The sequence below is a fragment of the Festucalex cinctus genome, chromosome 12 (assembly GCF_051991245.1).
Source record: "Festucalex cinctus isolate MCC-2025b chromosome 12, RoL_Fcin_1.0, whole genome shotgun sequence".
Taxonomy (NCBI): Eukaryota; Metazoa; Chordata; class Actinopteri; order Syngnathiformes; family Syngnathidae; genus Festucalex; species Festucalex cinctus.
In genome coordinates this window covers 13,823,453-13,844,282 of record NC_135422.1, presented here as the reverse complement: position 1 = coordinate 13,844,282, position 20,830 = coordinate 13,823,453, and the positions used below count along the sequence as shown (strand labels likewise).

Below are 20,830 nucleotides of genomic sequence, written 5' to 3'. Positions count from 1 at the left end.
TCACCGTTTTCCCATGATCCTCTTCGAGAAGAAAAAGGGTCCCTCTATTTTCTTGTGTTCTGAAGAGTACCGGTGTCATTGCAAACGCCGAAGTCGCACTTGCAATACACTTTTTTTCGTGGTGTACATTTAATGGGCTTGGGTTCGGGCGAACGCGCACTGTTGCCGGTTCGTCCCTTTTAAACCTCCTTTTATAGGTGAGTAACTCGGAACATTATCTTCCCTCTCGCTAACGTAACCTAGCAAGGCCACGGAGCTAACACGAGCTATCTGTGCTAAAGCTAACTAGCACACTTGTAACATGGCAGGCCGCGGGTTTTTTTTCTTCTTCTTTTTGGACAGAGGAGCTGCCTTGTTCCACAATAACTTGGTCCCTTACTGTATTGACACTAAAACAAGTAGTTGAGGTGTATTTGTGAACGAGTTGGCGTTGAGCTGGAATGTCGTCTTTTCGTCACAGGTTCCTGTTTCCCTCACGATGTCGTTCCCACCTTCGCTTAACCGCCAGCCGTTGAGCATCCCCCAGCTGCCCCCTGGCCTCCCCCCGCCCCAGTTTGGCACATTCGGCCCGCCCGTCCCACCAGGTATCCAATTAGGAACTTCGCGAGACACCTTTGGACCGATAGACACCCTTGAAACTGTCAGTGCCTCATGCTGGTGTTTCCTAACCTTAAGGTGACCCGAGGCACCCATTTTAGATGAGGAAACATTCAAGGCAAACCAATCATCAATCAAAAATGTCACAAAAAGTCTGAATATTAAAGTAATGATGGTCTTGTTGCAAATTACTTACAAATGAACCCATTGAGTGTAAAATCTGGACCTATTTAATTGAATAGAGAGACAATGTTGTTGCAGGAAAGACGTATTCTGTTGCTTGGATGGCACCGGTTTTATTGTACCACCCGCTCGTGTTTATTTCGTCAATAAAAACTAAACAAAAATAATTTTGCCGACACTTTTTTTCCACCGAACTAAAACCCTTAATAATAAACAATAACTGGGACTAAATCAGTATGCATTTTCGTCGACTAATGAAGATGAGACGAAAATGTACATCAGTTAATAAAAACTGGACTAAAATTTATGGATGTTTTAGTTCATGAAAAAAAAAAAAGCAAATCTGCAACTAGCGAGTGCAACATGCACAAACACATGGGACAGACAGGTGCTGGATTCATGGTAAAAGTAAAAAAAAAAAAAAGAAGTAAATTATAGTTATAACGTAACATTAATCCAAATTACTACCGCTTGGCTGTGCTTAATTTAATTGTAAACTGTCTGTTTACCACGTCCATCAACAGCTTTGATGCCACCTTCTTTGACGTCGGCCAAACTGTCACTGTGCTGTGTCATTTACCGACCTCCAAAATGCAATAAGGACTTTTTATTCAAACTTTGCATATCTTGCCGAAATCATACTAAAATATGATCATATCCGCTTTATGGGGGACTTTAATATTCATGTGTGCTGTCCTGAAAAACCATAACGTTGAGTTGAGTACGGTCTGTCCGCGTTCGTCACTTACTCTTCTTGCCCCGTGCACTAATTCGCTAGATAATAGCCGATCTCCGTGATCAAATGCACCGACGCCGATTTAACATGTCGAATTTGCTGGAAATGCCCCAGACTTATTCCAACTCGATCCGTTATAAGTAATTTATACACTGATCAGATGACGCATGCCGTCGGATTGGTGTATCTAGGCCTTAATATATACTTTCCCCCCTCCCAATTTCAGGTACTCCCATGATACCAGTTCACATGGGTGTCGTGACCCCCTCTCCCTCAGTGAGTAACAGCAGACCTATTATACCTTTTACCTATTGTAAATGAGATGACCTGCAGTTGTTGTTTGGCTTTCTGTTTACATTTTGTTTGTTTCGGGCAGGTTCTTGTCCCAACCACAGTTTCTGTTGCGCAGAAGCCGATGCTTCCAAACAAGATCGCCTTCCGTGCCAAGGAACCCGAGGACGGCCCCACCACCATCGTGTTTGTGGGCAACATTTCCGAGAAGGCGTCCGACATGCTGGTCAGGCAGCTGCTGGCAGTGAGTTTGGAACAGAAACATGCAAACCTTACTAAAGCTATATATGGCAACATTTGCCTTGAAAAAAAGAGGTACTCACATAAAAGTTTAGTGTCTGCATATTCTTCCTCTGAAGCCATTCTGGGGTTGATTTGCTTCTGTGTTTTGGATCAGTGTCAAGTTGCAACACTCATCCTTTTTTTCAATTGTCAGGTGGCACCAAATTCTTCTGCAAAATATCTTGTTAAACTTGTTAATTCATTTTTCCATTGATGATAGCAAGTTGTTCAGGGCCTGAGGTAGCAAAGCACACTCATTCCATTATACTCCCTCCACCATGCGTCACAGTTGGGATAAGGTTCTGATGTTGGTGTACTTCGACATTTTTGCTCCACACATGGTTTCTTCTGTCATAACACATTTTGCCAGTAGTTATGTGGAACATCCAAGTGCTCTTTAGCAAACGTCAAACGTGCAGCAATGTTAGGTTTAGACAGCAGCGTATTTTTCCTTTTTCTCCCATGAACCTCAATCTAGTTTAATTATGCCTTACATGTGGTAAATTTGTCAACATGTTGGCATTTTCTAACTGTAAATGTTGAGCCAGCACTCTAGGGTTTTCTTTTTTTATGTCATTGAGCATTATACGCTGTACTTTGTCATCTTCACGGGACAGTTACTCCTTTAGAAGAAGTGAAGAACAGTGAAGAACTTACTGCATTTACAATTTGTCTAACAATAACATCAAGAGTCCTTTATTGATCGACACGTATTACCTTTTCCAGCTTTATGCAAAAGTGTATATCTAAAGTCCTGACCTCACCCTGATTTGAAATGCTGTAACATGCTGTAGCATGATGTCAAGATACTATTCACACCAGACATCTCAGGAATTCTACTAAAATGCAGCCATTTTGTCAAGAGGAATGGTCCAAAATTTATCCTGATCATTTGCACTTCTGATTCGCAACTTCAGGGCATTTTTGCATTGAGCGGCCTGGTGATTGGGAACCCCTTCCTCCTTACTGTGTTTTTAAATACAAATGGATTGGAAAAAAATAAAATTACTGGACAATGTGTCCATTATGCAGTTTGAACATTTAACGTTTTGTTTCGCGTACCATTAGAGGGAGCCCCCGTAACACTATTGGTTCTCTTACACTTTGAGAATCACTGCTTTAAATGGCTTATGATCTTAGTCGCTGTGTGCGACATCGTCTTCAACACTGCCCTCACGTAGATTCCTCTTTTCCCATGACACTGTTGTTCACACATGGACGTTAGCCTGTTTAAAAGCCATGACTAACTCAAGCAGCATCTAAACAATCGTTCAGGTTATATATGCAGATGATGATGACTATTATTAGCATTCTAATAGGCATGTAGTATTTGACCAAATTGTGGTTGTGCCTTTATTAAGACAAATGAGTGCCCCAACTCCTCATTTGAACGTTGTTGCTAACCAAAACAGTAGCACCTTAACGTTCTGAAATCAATTAACATGGCAGTTAATCACATTACAGAAACTGCTTGTCGAGTCAGCGTCTTTAGTAACGACTAATGTTCCACTAGATGTGTGGTCGCTCCACAATCTTTTATGCCGAATACGAGTGCAGTACTTCCCCAAATAGTGCCATGCCCTCAATTAATACAAGCTAATCAACTCCCTCAAATTGACGCTTCCCTTATCCCCTCAGGAAAAGCAAGTAGGAATAATCATCTCAGTAGATAGACGCATTTTTTTTTCTTACGTTTGACCATTTCAGCTACATTTCTAAACAATACATACATACACATATACATACACATATTAAATGGTCTCTCGGTGGAACTCAAGTGTGGTGCCTATTCACAGTATGAAAGATAATGTTTACAATCTAAACTCTTAAAAAAATAAAAAAATAAAATAAAAATTAGATAAATTAGATTTTTTTTTTTTGCGCATGCCCAATAACTGTGAAGATTCAGTCATACTAATGTTAATTGTCACTGTGTTGTCTCTTCTTTAAGAAATGTGGTATCGTTCTAAGCTGGAAGCGAGTCCAAGGCGCCTCTGGGAAACTTCAAGGTAAAAAAAAAAAAAAAAAAAACTAAACAAAGCTCAGTGAGCTCATTTCAGTGTGTACAAAATGACTGTCTTCACTCACGAGGATACATTCGGTGTGTTGAACTTGTTTTTCCTCCCTATTTCCACAAGCGTTTGGCTTCTGCGAGTACAAGGAGCCCGAATCGACGCTGCGATCACTGCGATTACTGCATGAGCTGATGCTGGGTGACAAGAAGCTGCTAGTCAAAGTAGACGCTAAGACCAAGGCGCAGCTCGACGAGTGGAAGGCCAAGAAAAAGAGCGCTAATGGCGTACGCGCAGCAACCTCCCATGTCAAGGATACTTCAATGCTATTCAATTTAAAAATGACCCGTTTTTTTTTTTGTTTTTTTTTCTCCACAGGGAGAAAGTGGCGATAGTAAGAACGAGGATGAGGACGAGGTGCTGGATGAAGAAACGCTGCGTCGAGACCAGGCGGCAAAGGGCGCCATTGAAGTTCTCATCCGGGAGTATTCCAGTGAACTCAACGCCAATTCTGCGGACGGCAACGGACAACTTCGCAAGAAGAGAAAAGACAAGTTAAATGAGGTATTGGCCACAATGGGGCAACAATTCATAGGCCCTTGCTCGTCATGTAATAAGTGTTTGTGAGTGTATTTTTTTTTTTGTGTGAATTGTCAGGATGACATCAACGCCATGGAGATTGAGGACGACAAGAGGGACTTGATTTCCAGAGAGATCAGCAAATTCCGTGACACACACAAGGTGAACTTTCATAGTTGTTTATTATTTAGTTACTGTATTTATATAAAAATGAAATTAATGTTCAATTAATTGGTTTTCATGATATCATTGAATTAGTTTTGAGATATTTTCATACATTGAATATAATTAACACAAAATGCAGGCTTTATTTAATGTTGCATTAATATTAAAAGTAAATTTAAATGAGAAGTTATTGGTGCGGTTGTAAGAATAAATTAAACAAGTGATTTTTGAACATCTGATAATGGACGGACATTCAACATTCCCTGAAATTGTTTTTGAGGTATTCAGCATAAAATTCCTCCAAAAAGTGTCTCCATAAAATGTAAATATTGGCATATTCCATGTAAAATATCTTCAAGAAGTATGAAATATGTTAAATCTACATAATTGAAAATTGAGAAATTTTTAGAAATAGAGGTGGTCAACATAGATTACTACTTGTTACTTCTTAGCCACTTGTTTACCACATCAGCCTTGATGATATGAACTTCAATGTACCTAATACCATCGGGTTTTCTGCTCTACCTAAGAAATTGGAAGAGGAGAAAGGCAAGAAGGACAAGGAGCGACAGGACCTGGAGAAAGAGCGGCGAGAGAAGGACAAGGAGCGTGAGCGCGAAAGGGAGCGCCGCGACAGGGAGAAAGAGAAGGAACGCGAGCGGGACAAGGAGCGCGAGCGAGATCGGGAACGCGAGCGGGACCGGGACAGGGAGCGGGAGCGCGAACGGGACCGTGAACGGGAGCGGGAGAGGACGAGGGAGCGCGAGAGGGAGAAGAGTCGAGACATCAGCGAAGCCCGCAGCCGCTCCAGGTTAGTTTGTTGCATCCAAACACAACGGTACCATGTTTCGCATCCGAAGCGCATCTTTTTGTTGTTAAGTTGGTGATTTTTCCATGCCGCATCTGAACGCAGCAGCGTACGCACATCAGCCTAATGATCTCACCCACTCGCACAGGCACACTAAAAATACATTTCTGGGCTGAGAGCCAGTGAGATTTGATTGAATGTTCAGACTTGCGCCGACAAGCCACACAAAATATGCTATATGAAGTATATTGTAGCAATGGTGACGCCACGCACGCTCTTGCATGCTTTCAGTGAGCGTGGGGAGATGGACTTCTCAGTGCAGGCCATACATTTGTACACTCCTGGTCTTAAATTGTTGACATTAAAAATCAATTTTTGTCATTTTGTGTTGTTGTATTCTGTTTATTGTACGCAGAGAGAGGACTAGAGATGACAAAAAACGGGACCGCGATGAAGATGAGGACGACGTATATGAGCGCAGGAGATTGGAGAGGAGACTCCGAGATAAGGAGGCCGCCTATCAGGAGGTAATAAAAAAAAAAAAAAAAAATGGAGCTATTCTACATGAAAAGAGCTTAGTCTTAAAGTAACATTCTTTGGAAGATGGACATACCACTTGAAATTTTTTCACTGTTGACATTCCTTCTAACTCTTAGATTGACATTCTACATAAAATTCCTTTAACTATTCTTTAAAATGTACATAATTCAACATAATGTGCCTTCTCAAATTTGCCTTCAAGTCTTTAAAACGGGTATTTTTCCTTGTAAAACTCCTTTAAATGGACATAGTCTACATAAAACATCTTCAGAAAGTCATGATAACTACAAAAAACCTTGCAGATTTACATAAAACACATTCAATAAGTTTTGAAAATTGACATGTGCTACATAGTGCCAAATTCAAATTATTCTATGTGACCCCTCCGCACCACACACACATGCTTTTTGCACAATAGGAATAAACTCAGTCCAAGGCTGAATCCAGTAAGACTGTGCCTTCATGCCTCCCGCCAATTATTCCTGTTAACAACCTCTTTGCACAACAATCAACGTGGCGACTCCAAATAGTGCACCTCGTCAGTGTGTTTCTCTTGATTAACAAGTCTTTGTTTCCCCTCGGGAAGCGGCTGAAAAACTGGGAACTGCGTGAGAGGAAGAAGTCCCGCGACTACAGCAAGGAAATGGAGCGGGAGGACGAGCGGAGCCGCGAAACTGTAAGACAAACTCATAGTATTTTTATTTTATTATTTCACTGGTTGATTGTTTAATCTAAAGGAATTTATTGTTTGTCACCGTCAGATGAAAGAGGCCAAAAGACTAAAAGAATTCCTTGAAGACTATGACGATGACCGGGATGATCCCAAATACTACAGGTTGGTGCCTTTCGATAACTTTTTTTTAATTTTTTTTTTTATTATTAACATGATGGGCTTTGTCTTCTTCTCATTTGTCTAATCAATGTCCTCCCTGCAGGGGCAGTGCTCTGCAGAAGCGCCTCCGCGACCGAGAAAAGGAGATGGAGATGGACGAGCGAGACCGCAAGAGGGAGAAGGAGGAACTGGAGGAGATCCGACAAAGGCTCCTGGCCGAGGGTCACCCTGACCCAGACGCCGAAATGCAAAGGGTGAGTCTATCCCAGAAGTTGAGCGGGCATATATGGCTTTAAAATTCGAGCTGTCAAACGATATTTTTTTTTAAAATCAGATCAATCACATCTTACAATTTTGATTAATCACGATTAATTGTTTTAGCCACATTATTTTCCCGCCAAATTTAAGGAGCACCTGTTTATTTTTTCAACATTTAATATGAGAACGTCTTCAAATTTTTTCATCCTCCTGTTTTTCTAATCAGTTAATTACTTGCATGATTTAAAAGAGAAAAAAAATGACCCCAATAGTTTGACATGAACAAATATCCTGAATGTCATACGCAAACATTTATTTATTAAATGCTTTAGTTTAATGCATGTAGTTATGTTTATTGCTCAAACACAACCTGTGCTACCTTTAACCGTAACCATCAGCTGTTAGCTAAAGGATCATCAAAATTAATAGTGTGATTAAGCTGTGTTGCTATATGATTAATGCAGTATTTTTTGTGATTAATTAATTAGTTAACACTATTTAAAATACAATATTCTTTTTCCCACTCTCACAAAAATTTGTGGGTTAATTAAAAAAAAAAATTATATACAGGGCGGTAGAGTGTATAAAATATCGTATTTTTTGGCCACTTAACGATTACAACATAAGAATTTCAAGCTGAACATTTGACTATTTTTCAGTGTTTTGTCCTTTAGTATTTGTTAAACTTTAAAAAAATAAAAATTAAAAATTGGGGGGTGGGCCGAATGTGTGTCAATATCTTTGTATTGTCTTATAATGCATTGTTAAAAAAAAGTCAGGGTCTTTAATTACCATTTTAAATGTTGAACAATTTAACAAAAAAAAAGGGACGTTGAATTGTATGTATCGAACAATACCATTTTTCATCGCTCTAGCTCTCTTACTATCTTTCATGTAGAGTTGTACAAGAAGGCAAGGTCACCACCGTAATTGGTAAAACTGGCAGCGGTTTTGTAAGATACCTCCACCTTGTTCGCAGCCATGTTGAAAATGTAACTCGCTATAAACTACCGTACAAAAAACAGCAAGAAAAAAGGGATTCATCTCCGAGCTGTGCCTTGAAAGGAAAGCTCCTCGTAAAAAGTTCCTAACCTTTAAGTGTTTCGCTCTGTGCAGATGGAGGAAGAGGCCGAGCGAAGACGGAAGCCGCCTTTAAAGCTGGAAAACGAGGAGAAAGTGAAGCAGGAGAAAAAGGATCGAGAATCCCATAGAGAGTCCCACAGAGAGTCCCACAGAGAGTCCCAAAGAGATTCCCAAAGGGATTCCCAAAGGGATTCCCAAAGGGATTCCCAAAGGGATTCCCAAAGGGATTCCCAAAGGGATTCCCACAGAGAGTCCCACAGAGAGTCGCATAGAGAGTCTCATAGAGAGTCCCACAGAGAGTCCCACCGGGATCGGGAGAAGAGGGCATCAGCAAAGCCCGCTGAGCCCACGCCTCGAGACCCTCCGCCACATTCGGAAGAGGACGAAGAGGACGAGATGGAGGAGCGGCAGCGACGGTGGAGGCGGGTGGAGGAAGAGATGGAGCAGGAATACGAACAGCAACAACAACAGCAACAACAACAAGAGCAGCAGCAGCAACTGCAGCAACAGCATGTGGCCCACAATGGTGGGGATTCACCTGAGGCTGGGCTGCACCTCAAAGCCCTCATGCGACCAATCAACACCGCTCCCTCTGTGTCCTCTGCCAGCGGGAATGCCACGCCCAACACGCCTGGCAACGACTCCCCTCGCGGCGGTGGCGTTCCAGGCGAGCAAACGCCTGAGGTGCAGCCTCTCGAGGAGCACCGGCCCAAGATTGGCCTCAGTCTCAAGCTGGGTGGGTAATCCGTCGAACCAAAGCCGCCCTTTTGTAAGAGGTGGGGGGCTCGAGTCAGACCGATTTTAGGATTTGCAACTTGCTTGGCTAAATCTGGTGATTTGACTTGACTGCTCATTTTGTTGTTTAGAATTAAGTGTAGAAAACAGCCAACTTGTACAAAATATACTGAAACGATTCATTGTTAAAATTAACCCATGAGCTCAATATCCTTAAATTTTTGTGAGTGTATGACTTGACTTAGGATGTGCTGAACAGTTAATCGTGCAATTATTTGCCTCAATTTACTTAAAGTGGAAGTCAACCTTAAACATTCCTTAGCAATAATATGGGACCTCACTATTTTAAACATGACATTCTGATTAATATTACATGTTTAGAATATGAGTTATGAAGGATGTAACGATAAGGGCAATGTCGTGATATTAAAACTGCCACAATATCGTCATGTTCACAATATTTAAAGGGGACACATCTGTTAAAAACATCAGGTTGATTTCCATTTGTGCAGTTCTAGGACCCTCTGGTGGCTAGTTTATTAGTGCAATTTAATTTTCATTAGGGATGTTTTGGCCCTTCTATGTTTAAAATCTACAATAATTGTCAGGTGAAGGGGAACGTAATGTACTTGGTGAAGCGAGTCTATATGTGGAGGAACTCAATGTGTGCGTGCATTAATAAGTAAGTGCCTCAATATTGTTATTAGAGATTGTAGAGGGTGTATATGCATTGCTGTTAAGTACAAAAGCACAAGACTGAGCTTTTTTTTTTTTTTTTTTTTTTTAAACAATATTGTGACCTTTTTTTAAAGATCGCTGACCCCCAATATTGTGATAATTATCGTATTGTGACCTTCATATCGTGATATTGTATTGTGATGTTTGGATATCGTTACATCGCTAGTTATTAAGCAAAATCCAGCCGTTATTATCCATCTCAGGGGCGGCCATTTTGCCACTTGCTGTCGACTGAAGATGTTGCTCAGGGCTCAAGCCACAACCAATTAGAGCTCACCAATTTTCTGAAGCTGCGCTGTGATTGGTTTTTAGAGATGGATAAAAATGGCTGGATTTTGCTGCTTAACTCATATTCCACTAACGCAATATTAACCAGAATACCGTATTTAGACTAGTGGGGCTGCAGAGAACATATTGTCAAAAAAAAATTGGGGTTGACTTCCCTTTTAAAATCTCATAAGGACTTGACTTGATTTTAGCCACAGTAATTTGGCGCAGGTTAAGACTTGGGACTTATGACTTGCATATGTGACATATTACACATTTAAGCCACTACGTCTTCTCCTCCAGGTGCTACAAACAGTCCCAGCCAGCTGCACGCTGCCAAGCGCAAAAAGTTGTCAGCGGCAGATAGCATCTTCAACAAGTTCAACGACGAAGAGGAGGCCGATGAGCAGCCGCGCAAGAGGAAGCTAGTGCCCCTGGACTACGGCGACGACGACAAGAGTTTGGGCCTGGACGGCGCCGACATGTCGGGCGCCAAAGGCAGCGTCAACACTGAGGAGAAGCGCAAGAACATCCGCAGCCTCATCGAGAAGATTCCCACCGCCCGGCCCGAGCTCTTCACCTACCCGCTGGACTGGTCCATGGTCGATTCGGTATAATAAACATAAATGTTTGTAGTAAATATTTAGTTAGGAACATTGACTAACCGCTTGAAACTTGTCGTCACGGCAGACACTGATGGATCGTCGCATTAAACCGTGGATCAACAAGAAAATCATTGAATACATTGGCGAGGAGGAAGCAACGCTGGTCGATTTCGTCTGTTCAAAGGTTCGAAATTGTCTTGTGCTGTGTGGCGGGTCTCGTTGTGACGAAATGTGTGGTTGAAAACGGGATGCCTATTCATTGGTCAGACCTAGGGTGGAACAAGACAGCAGTATGGAACTATTTTACTATGTGAATGGGAAGTGATGAGTAGAAAATAGTACAGGATGGAAGGAAGGAAGGAAGGAACACAATGACTACAAGGCGGGATGGGAGTAAGGCCAACTGTAACGTCACAACTTATGTCTTCCAACATATTTTTTTTGCACCTTTTTGTTGGCAGCCCATGATAGCACAAAGCTGTCCTCCTCATTGTTGAGGGGCGGAGTGAGCATTGTCTGATTTCCACAGGGTTGTCGGGAAAAATGCATGTTTCCTCTAATGATTTTTCACCCCCATATAGGTGATGGCCCACAGCACTCCTCAGGGAATTCTCGATGATGTCGCCATGGTAAGTCAGACGCTTTACAACTTTATTTCATTTTACAAGACCACCGACCAAAGTTGTTTTTGTTTTTGTTTGTTTGTCTTTTTAGGTTCTCGACGAGGAAGCAGAAGTGTTCATAGTCAAAATGTGGCGGTTGTTAATATTTGAAACGGAATTCAAGAAGATCGGACTAGCAAAATAAACGTTCTCTCTGAACCGCTTAGCTCACAGTTCCAGCTTGCCAGCCCCCGGAAGACGGGAGCTGCGAACATGGAAAGAAATGACTACATCACGATATTGCATGAAGAAACCTTACGTTGTATTTTTGTTGAGGTTTAGGAAAAAAAACAGAAAACCCACCCTCCCCCCAAAACAAAAAAAAACAAAACAAAAAAAAACACAAAAAAAAGACAAAACTGTGTTTTCCCCATTTGTTCTCCAGTAAATCATTCATGGTGAAGCACTGCTCAACTGTGTTACCTAATAAATACTGTCAGCTTTTTTTTAAGGACATGCTCTCTGTTGTAAATGGAGTCCTCGGTTTAAGGATGTAATGTCCTTTTTGTTATAATCCAAGATTGTCAAATTTTTGTCATCCGAAAAAGTCGGAACATGCCGTAGTGTATTGCTAAACTCTGCTAGCGCAGTATGCTCACTGGTCAAGAACAAATTTCTGATATTAATTACCAGGTCTGTGCGACACTCCATTACAGCAGATTAAATTTAAAAACATGAAAAACAGAAGGGAGGACTTGCCTTGGGTCACAGGTGGTAAACTCAAGGCGTGCGGGGCCAGGTCAGGCCTGCCAAATCATTTTATGTGGCCTACTAAAGTAAATCAAATCTGTCTACTTAATGTTTCTATCGAAATGTATTTAGTTTTAACAGAAGCGACATCATCCTTTTTATCTAACATTAACACACGTGACTCGCACTATGATGCGAGTGTCCAGTGTGTAATTCGCCACCACCAGTTTAACTCATTCACTGCCAATGACGACTATAGACGTCAAAAATCCAAGCAATCAGCCAGTGCAAATTTTGACAAGAAACTTGAATTTAGTTTTAGTTATTCATTTTTTTCATTCATAGTTATTAATCCTCAGTTATTAATAACGATGACAACAATTTCATTGCGAAGTGCTACCATCGTGCATAGTGATTGGTCTTGGTCTTACTGAGACCACAAACTGGGTCTCGACCTCCAGAAGTCAATTGCTCCTTATTTTTGTCAACTAAAGTTGGATTAAAACTCAAATACAATTAGGAGACTAAGTTATGACTAAGGCTTTAATTAAATTTAGTCAGAAGACTATAACTAAAACAAAATTGAAATTTCTTTCTTTTTTTATTAAAATTTTAATTTAAATTTTTTTTTTTTTTTCCCCAAATTAACACTGGCCGTTTGCTTGGATTTTTTACGTCTATAGTTGTCATTGGCAGTGAATGAGTTAACTAGTTCATACCATAACCACCATTTTAACTGATATGCAGAGTCTATACAAAATGACACAATCAAGGGGCATTAGCATTGGGGCAAGGTAATAATTTTGACAGCAAAGCATGCTGGGAAATGGCTTATTTGATTGACACCCCGACATTGAACAATGGGCAACCTGCAGATACACTTTAGCTCAGTTTACAATCATGTGTCTTGAATGCTGTGAACAGCATCATGGAACAATATCGCAACAACGCTTTATTGTTCTTTAGTCGTTTCCATTTCCTGCTCTCTCATAAGCCTTCTGTTGTGTAATATGTTAACTAGTGGAAGGCCTTAAATTGCCAAGTCAATTATTGCACCATAACCCAATCGTGCATGCATTTTAATCTGAAGAGGAGAAGTCAAAGGAGAAACCCGAGAAACAAACAGGAAGTGAAAGAGGCTGCAGTAGAGGCCTGGAAAAAAAAAAAAAAAGTATAAGTCTGGTTAAGTCATGGATTGCTGCTGCAGTTATGGTTATGCCAAAAAATATAAAATGTTAATCAATGTAAGTTAATTCAACGTAAAATATATTTACAGTAAATGTTTGTGAGGGGGAAAAAACACCTTTGGTCAATGAATATAAAACCAAATTGAAACGTAAGTCGTGACTGTCGTTCCATATTACAAACTTACTTTGATGTCTATGAAATATAGCCACTATTAGCACAGCAGATTAATTGAACATATCACATAGTACTTTCGCTATGTTATTTCCCCCATCAAAACCAAAAAAATTCAGCTTCTTCGCCACAGCCAGCTGCCACCTGCAGCAGTGACGTGGCAGTAAAACAACACGTGACCCGGAAGTACTGTCTCACTGCTGTCTGAGTGGCCGAGCTAATTAGCATGTTTGTTTGGTCCCCTTAGACGCGTCTCCGGTGGGCGAAACACACAATAAATTTTAAATTTTGGGACGGGACCCATGTGGAGGACATGAAGCCCGGCGTGGCCTACTTGGACGTCGACACGTCGAGTCGCCTTACCCGTGAAACGCCACCGTGGGCCGGACAATAGTTTCCAGAAGCTAGTTAGCTTAGCGAGGAGGCCAGCAATTAAATTACACGTCGTCATTTTTTTTGCGGGCTGCTTGCTAAACTCGTTTGTGAAGACCGGAGGTGAGAGTTTTGGGTGTGTCTTTTGCCTCCAAAAGTTTTCATCTATCTTGGGGAGATTCGATTTACTGCAGCCATGGACGACTTCGGCTCCATCAGCTTGCTGTCTCTTGCCATGCTGGTGGGCTGCTATGTGGCAGGAACCATTCCCTTGGCAGTTAACTTCTCAGAGGTAAGCTTTCACTACAGGTGTGTCAACAGCTTCATTTCCGTCAGGTGGTTTGCTTATTTTTTTTCCATGTTCTATTTATTTGATAAACATTTTTGCCTATTTTCCGACATGTTACAGGCCAAACATGATTGCTTGCACATTTTCTGCACTGTCAATTTGAAATGTTTTTGAATAAAGGGATGGGCATTAAAACATGTCTTGTCTGATGAATTGAGAAAATAACAGATTAATTGATTAATAATTAGTTGCAGCCTTAATCTGATTTACATTTGTTATGTTTTTAAAAAAAAATATGGGAAGAAACTCTTGAAAAAATAATTGCATATTATATTGCAATCATGTCATGGAGGGGGGGAAAAAAAACAATTACATTATTTTTCTAATTCATTCAACCCTAATGCTAAGCAATTTTTCTGTTGTATGAGTGGCAACTGGTGGATGGATGCACTGCCTTCAATTTTTTCTTCTCCTAATTTTTGTTGTAATGCATCCAATCAGGAGAAGCTGAAGCTGGTCACAGTGTTGGGAGCGGGACTCCTGTGCGGCACAGCCCTCGCTGTCATCATTCCCGAAGGCGTTCACGCACTTTACGAGGAGATCCTGGAAGGTAACTTCAACAAAAAAATAGTATAAACACAGTTAGAGCTTCATTGAGAAGAGGTTTGCTAGTGGGGGGAGATGCCACACCTGCTCAAAAGTGCTGCTTCAACCGCAATGATGCATGCAAGTGTTTGTTGTGTTTTCGAGTCACACATTGTCACATGGGCTAGAAGAGTTGCCCTCGGTGTTGTTAGTATAGCGAACATTAAATAAAAGAACCAGTGGCAGTTCCCTTCAGAACTCTACAATAGTTTGAACTCAGAAAAATTCCTTTTTGTTGTTGTACCTTGAACACTTTTTTTTTTTTTTAATTGCCTACTTTTTATGCAACTATATCCATTCATCCATCCATTAATTTGATTAAAATTAATGCAAACATTTTATTCATTTGCACTTTTTTATTTTTTTTAATTTACATGAATGCCAGTTTTTTTAAAAATATACAGTATTCACAAATATATATCTTTGAAATAAGACTTGTGATAGTTGAAAACCAGTATTTTTTCTTAAATGGAAAATTGTAGCAATTGCAGTAAAGAGAAACAGTTTGAAGTCAGTGTCCAAATTCACTTACAAAAGGGTTGTGTGGGGTCTCCTCTTTAGTTCTTTTTTTGTTTTTGTTTTCCATTATGAATCATTTTCTATTTTGTACAGAGGACCCCCCCACACTCGCGATTTGGCGAGATTCACCTCGCCTACTCAATATTTTTGGGAAAGCCAGTTATTTGCGATTAACATTATATTGGAGGTTTATGACAAATTTTTTTGGGGGAAAAAAAAAATTGGGGCTAAAAACAATATTAAGTGCCAATTTACCAATTTTTTTAAACTTCATTTTAAACGTGGTTTTTATACACAGTATATTAGTTTTGTATTTGTCATGTGTTTCGTTCATTTTGCAATTTAAAGCAGTTTGTAGACATGAAGCGCATTCAGTCAAACGGAATGTATTGACTGCCTGGGGGATAAAAACGTGTTTGAAGAAATAGCGGGAGCATCGTTTAGAGTCTCATTGCCTGATGTTATTTGTATTTACTGTGTATGGAGTTAAATATTCCATCTGTATTGTGTTTGTCATGTAGAGCACTTTGTTACAGGTGTGTTTTTTTTTGTTTTTTTTTCTCCCAAAGTAAATAAAGTTGAGTAACATTTGTGAAACGCAAATATTGGTTTTATGATAACGATGTCGTTACCTGAAATTAGAAGAAAATCACCATTTTTCAAAAGCAACTCCTATTGCCCCGTTAATAATGTCTTTGATGTCAAACATGCGGAGCAAGAGTTTCCTACTATTTACGCGCAGGGGGCGGGCACCACAGCACCAGCCAAGTGGGTGTTGTCGCCGAGGCGTCGGAGGCCAAGGTGGAGGTGGCGGCGGCGGAGGCGGTGCTCGGCGCGGACGGCCACCACGAGCACGGCCACGAGCAGCTGCACGCCTGCATCGGCGTTTCGCTGGTGCTGGGTTTCGTCTTCATGCTGCTGGTTGACCAGATCGGCTCGTCGCATGTGCACAGCGCTGAGGGTAAGATGCAAAAATAAATAAATACATAAATAAAAAATAATGCCAAGGGTTTGTTTTTGTTGATGTATTGTGAGATGTCGGGCGGCAACGACGAATGGAATAACACAAGCACAATTTTTCAAGCACAATTTGTTGTTGTTTTTGTTGTTGTTTTGCATATTCGTGTGTGTGAAACAGATGCAGAATCGGCCAGAGGTGGGGCCTCCAAAATTACCACCACCCTGGGTCTAGTGGTGCATGCTGCTGGTAAGTCAACTTGTGGTTCTTCACCTTCCAACTAACTATCCCATGGGTGGGCAAAGCATGGGCCAATTAACGGTTTAACAGTTTACCATGTTTTCAAACGTCAAGTTTTCAATAACTGCTGTCACCAGTATGAGCACTTTTCTTTTTTGAGGGGCCTTCCAAGCAGGGCACACTATGATTGGCTGCTTACAGAGTTTAGTTAACGAATCACCTCTGAAGTTAATTGCCTCCAATTAACTTTTTTTGGGGGGGAGTGAGAAAGACACTGCAGACGCCTTTTACTCTCAATGTTGTTAAAAAAAAAAGAAAAGAAAAAGAAAAATGGTGTCAGTGGGTACTTGTTTGCCCCAAGGATCACCTGAGTAGCCCAGGTTCTAAAAATAGTTCACCAGTGATGGGGCACTGTGACTTACTAAGAAGAATTAAAATAGACTGTTAACTTATTTTTATTTATTGAATATTAAAATGTTAAACATTTATTCTGTACCAAGTATTTTATATTTAGTTTAAAAATAAAACAAATTGTGTTCAATGGGGAAAATTTTTTTTTATTTACCCAAATATTAAAAAAAAAAAAAAGTCATTTTAGAGTTGTAACTTTAAAGGGATACTTGACTCATTGAGCTATTTTCAGCAGTAAAAAGTTAATATTTTGTCTCTAATTAATGTGGTAAGTTAATTATTTTTTATGTCCAATTAATACCTTTTTAAAAAGTATTTTTTCTACTTGCTGTCGACTGATGATGACATCACCTGTGCTGAGGAAGTAGGTTATGACCAATCACGGCTCAGTTTACTGACCAAACCCAGAAAACGGGTGAGCCATGATTGGTTGTTACCTACTTCCTCAGCACAGGTGATGTCATCATCAGTCGACAGCAAGTAGAAAAATTTACTTTTTGAAGGTATTAATTTTACATGACAAATAATGAAGTTATCAAAATCATTCTGGACAAAATAGCTTTTCACTGCTGAAAATTGTTCATTGAGTCATGATACGGTGTTTATTTATTGATATTATATCCCATTTTAATATTGAGGCATAGCTAATATGGGCAGTGAGCGCATCTGTTTTTGAGATGTTAATCATGACGGTGTGTCGCTTCCAGCTGACGGCGTGGCCCTCGGGGCTGCCGCCTCCACCTCTCAAACCAGCGTCCAGCTCATCGTCTTTGTCGCTATCATGCTACACAAGGTAAACCAAGCATGATTGGTCAGCATCTGGACCAGGGCTGAACAGTTGATCTAATTCAATTTAACGTCACAATGTAGTAGAATGCAATTTTGCAAGAAGAAAAAAAACTCAATTTTGCTTGGTCGTTTTTGTTTTGAAATAGATAAACATTTTGTCTTTATTTTTGTGTAAAATCAACCCATGAGACCAAAATATATGAAATGAAACTGGTATTTTGATACAGATTAATTTATTGGTTTGTTAAAAAATACATGGGACGTGGATCTTGAACAAAAAAAAAATCACATATTAAATCATCATCAGTCTATTAACTCATTCACTGCCTTTGACAAGTATACTTGTCAATTGTATTTTTTAGAGCGGTGCTAAATGGGGGCGAATCTGAGCATGCTCCACTGTAAATATCAAACTTGGAAACAACTTTACTGATGCCCAACCACCGGTAGATGACATCATAGCCCCATTTTATAGGAAATAAACACAGTTTCAGAGTCCATGGGAGAAATGGCTGTATTTTGGCAAACCTACATTTTTCTGCTGTCAATTATAAAAGAACGGGACGGGACAAAAAGTAGGGAGTCTATTCTGTTATTTGGTAGATTCGGTTTATATATAATTATTGAATGGAATATCACGTGAGTATTGGAAATGTAAAAATTTTCTATAATGACTGGCAGTGAATGAGTTTTAAGGGGGGAAAAAATTTCAAAATTGTTCAGCCCTAGTCTGTCTGCCGCTTTGGTGTAAACTTTTATGGAAAATGTGACTGCATCTCTTCCACAGGCCCCCGCCGCGTTTGGCCTGGTGTCCTTCCTCATGCACGCCGGACTGGAGAGGAATCGGATCCGCAAGCACCTGCTAGTCTTCGCCCTGGCGGCGCCCGTCTTGGCCATGCTCACCTTCCTCGGACTCAGCCAGGTATGACGGCATGACGTTGTGAGGCGGCGGCTCTTTCCGGTCAGCTTCATACTTAACTAATTTTGCTATTTTCTGCAGTAAGAAGAAAATATTTTGCTCAGAATTCATTTGATAACTTCATTATTTTTCATGTGCAAGTAACACCTTTAAAGTGAAAGTCAACCTTAAACATTTCTTGACAATAATATGTTTAGACTAGTGAGGCCACATATAACATGACATTCTGATAAATATTACATTTGTGCAATACAAGTTATGAAGCACAATCCAGCCGCTATTCATCATAGGGGACGGCCATTTTGCCACTTGCTGTCGACTAAAGATGACATCAGTGTTGCGCAGGGCTCAGGTAACAACCAATCAGAGCCCACCTGTTTTCTGAAGCTGCGCTGTGATTGGTCGTTACCTGAGACCTGAGCAACTGTGATGTCATCTTCAGTCGACAGCTATTGATAATTGATAAAAATGCCTGGATTTTGCTGCTTAACTCGTATTCCACTAATGCAATATTAACCACAATGCCATATTTGGACTTAGTGGGGCTGCATACAACTAATTATTGTCCAAAAAAAATTTCGGGGTGGGGGGTTGACTTCCCTTTTCCACTTGCTGTTGACTGACGACGACATCACGCATGCTGAGGAAATAGGTAACGGCCAATCACTTGCTTTCTAGGTTTGGTCAGCAAACTGAGCCATGATTGGTTGTTACCTGTTTTTATTAACTCATTCAATCCAAAAACATGTAAAAAGGTTTTTAATACTTTGTCCTTCTGTCCCAAAAACGTGTTTACACGGTTGTTTGTTTTTGAATACAAGAGCACACAGAAGGCTTTGATGCAGCTTCTGACATGAAGAGGTGGCTTAAAGCAATGGTAGTTATTAAAAGAAAAACGGCCAGCAGGTGACAGCAGAGTATAATAGATCAGCCAGGGCCATGAAGCAACAAGCTCTTGTTGTCAGTGTTTTCACCAGGAATGTGAATATTGATGAAACTTTGCTATATTCTAATGCTAATTGATACAAAACAGAAACAGATACAAATATACTTTTCCTTCCTGGTGAATGAAGAGACTCTAATCTTTGTTTTGGTAGGTCCATGTTTTTAGCAATAGAACACAATATTCTGTGGGCCTTGCAAAATCAGTCAAAATCCAGTAAAACAGGGCGAAGTGGGTTCTTCGGTGAAAATGGCTGGGAGTTAATGAGTTAAACTATTTTTTCAGTATGTCCTAGCCTGATAACGCAATTTAAAAAAAACTAAAAATAAATAAATGACAGTCTCTCTCCTCCCCGTCCACAGAGCAGCAAGGAGGCTCTGTCCGACATCAACGCCACCGGCGTGGCCATGCTCTTCTCGGCCGGCACCTTCCTGTACGTGGCGACCGTGCACGTGCTGCCCGAGGTGGGCGGCGTGGCGGGCCACAGCCACGGGGCGCCGGGCGCCAATGGCGGAAAGGGCCTGAGTAAGGTAGAGGTGGGCGCGCTGGTGCTAGGCTGCCTCATCCCGCTGCTGCTGTCGGTCGGCCATCACCATTAGGGGGACGGCGACACCTAAAGACTTGCAAACGTGGAACTGTTATGGTCACAACTTTTTTTTTTTTTTTTTTAAACTGTACAGATCTCTTAGATGCAGATTTAAAGTGACATTCAGTGCCATAGTAGCTGGAATTCAGCTACTTCCTGTTTCCGGGAAACGTACATTTTTCTTTAAGGGGTAATTTCACGATTAACAAGGTTTCTTTGGGTCCCCTTGCAAGGATATTCCGTAGACGCAAGTACAATAGATCATGCCTATTTCTGGACTTTGATTGGATGAGTTCACTTTAATCTGTAAAATAAAATTGTGACGTTTTCCCAATTGGGATTAAGGACCTTTCCAAACATTTAAGGCGGTGTTGTGTACATATATTTTTTTTGTCATTCCACAGTGAGTCTGCCTCATGTTTGATGGTGCAAAGTGGGTTGTAAAGCGACATGTTTTATGACTAAATTAAATGTCTTTTTTTTTTTTTTTAAACTGGTGCAACAAAAGTGTCACTCCTCACTTCATTTAATAGGCTCGCCCGTCGTGTCCATCCCTTCATCTCTTATCGTCACAAATAAGGTGTCGTGAAAAGTGTTCAGAGGTAGCACATGTTAGGGAAATACAGCCTGAGTGGAGTGTGTTGTCACTTTCAGCTGAGGTTGGTCAATTTTGTATGAAAAAACAAAAAGACCTGTGTGGAAAAATTTAAATTGACCAAATTTGGCCACTTGGCGAG

The 20,830-nt window shown here is 40.6% G+C and overlaps 2 protein-coding genes across 3 annotated transcripts; both read left to right on the top strand.

The window, feature by feature from the left end:
• Window positions 1–11,827, top strand: rbm25a (RNA binding motif protein 25a). Of its 2 annotated transcripts, XM_077539198.1 has the most exons (18): window positions 1–197; window positions 461–584; window positions 1,743–1,792; window positions 1,893–2,051; window positions 4,041–4,098; window positions 4,228–4,388; window positions 4,480–4,665; window positions 4,759–4,842; window positions 5,376–5,656; window positions 6,069–6,180; window positions 6,780–6,869; window positions 6,955–7,028; window positions 7,129–7,279; window positions 8,400–9,102; window positions 10,410–10,717; window positions 10,797–10,895; window positions 11,293–11,340; window positions 11,426–11,827. In XM_077539198.1, exons 2-18 carry the CDS (start codon window positions 479–481, stop codon window positions 11,516–11,518), a joined length of 2,763 nt encoding a protein of 920 aa, XP_077395324.1. In that variant the 5' UTR covers window positions 1–197; window positions 461–478; the 3' UTR covers window positions 11,519–11,827. The 2 variants fall into 2 exon arrangements, with proteins under 2 accessions (XP_077395324.1, XP_077395326.1); XM_077539200.1 differs by lacking the exons at window positions 1–197; window positions 1,743–1,792 and having other exon boundaries at window positions 1,926–2,051.
• Window positions 11,828–13,588: 1,761 nt separating this feature from the next.
• Window positions 13,589–20,452, top strand: slc39a9 (solute carrier family 39 member 9). The gene is made up of 7 exons (XM_077539775.1): window positions 13,589–14,086; window positions 14,585–14,693; window positions 15,990–16,208; window positions 16,386–16,454; window positions 17,564–17,649; window positions 18,433–18,567; window positions 19,870–20,452. The coding sequence occupies exons 1-7, from the start codon at window positions 13,991–13,993 to the stop codon at window positions 20,104–20,106; spliced, it is 951 nt and encodes a 316-aa protein (XP_077395901.1). The 5' UTR covers window positions 13,589–13,990; the 3' UTR covers window positions 20,107–20,452.
• The last annotated feature ends 378 nt before the right edge of the window (window positions 20,453–20,830 follow it).